At 52.2% G+C, this 590-nt stretch overlaps 1 protein-coding gene across 1 annotated transcript; it reads left to right on the forward strand.

Annotated features, from left to right (window-relative positions):
* Positions 1-93: 93 nt before the first annotated feature.
* Positions 94-540, forward strand: DACRYDRAFT_106094 (uncharacterized protein; the record flags this gene model as incomplete). Its single annotated transcript, XM_040768198.1, has 2 exons — positions 94-158; positions 219-540. The coding sequence occupies 2 exons, from the start codon at positions 94-96 to the stop codon at positions 538-540; spliced, it is 387 nt and encodes a 128-aa protein (XP_040630828.1).
* Between the last annotated feature and the right edge of the window lie 50 nt (positions 541-590).

Here is a 590-nt window from a genome sequence, read left to right on the forward strand (position 1 = left end):
TTTGCCCTAACATGCACCTGCTTCTGCATTCCTCATGCCCATCTTGAATATGTCTGCATCTTCCCAGGCTGCAATGCTCCTACATGACTAGACATGCAGACCTGTGATCTGGAAGAGCACCCCACACAAGAGACAGCATACTGTGCTGCTGGCAATTTGTATGCCTTGCTCCAATAGCATTGACGCGAGGCATACCAACACAATGAGATCAGCTGCAGCCGCTATCAGCCAAGACCAGCTGAGGAGGAGGACAAGGAGAAGGAGGAGGACAAGGAGCAGGAGGAGGCACAGGACAAGCAGGTGCAACTGCAGGTGCAGTTCCCAGATGATGGGGAAATGCTACTGGTTGGTGCCAGGCTGGCAAAGAAGAAAGAGAAGAGGAAGGAGAAGGGGAGCAAGGGTGCTGCCAAGCCAAAGTACAAAGGCTTGCACTTTGGCAGGCGCAGGATGCACAATGAACAGCTTGTGGTCCATCCATGCAGCATTGTACTTGCTTGGGCAACCTTCTATGGTTCAGAGGGCATGTCCTCAGTCTGTTAGGGCAACACAGGCTGACTAAGTCTGCTCACCTAAGAGTGCCAAGAGTCTAA

Source organism: Dacryopinax primogenitus, assembly GCF_000292625.1.
Source record: "Dacryopinax primogenitus strain DJM-731 SS1 chromosome Unknown DACRYscaffold_5, whole genome shotgun sequence".
Classification (NCBI taxonomy): Eukaryota; Fungi; Basidiomycota; class Dacrymycetes; order Dacrymycetales; family Dacrymycetaceae; genus Dacryopinax; species Dacryopinax primogenitus.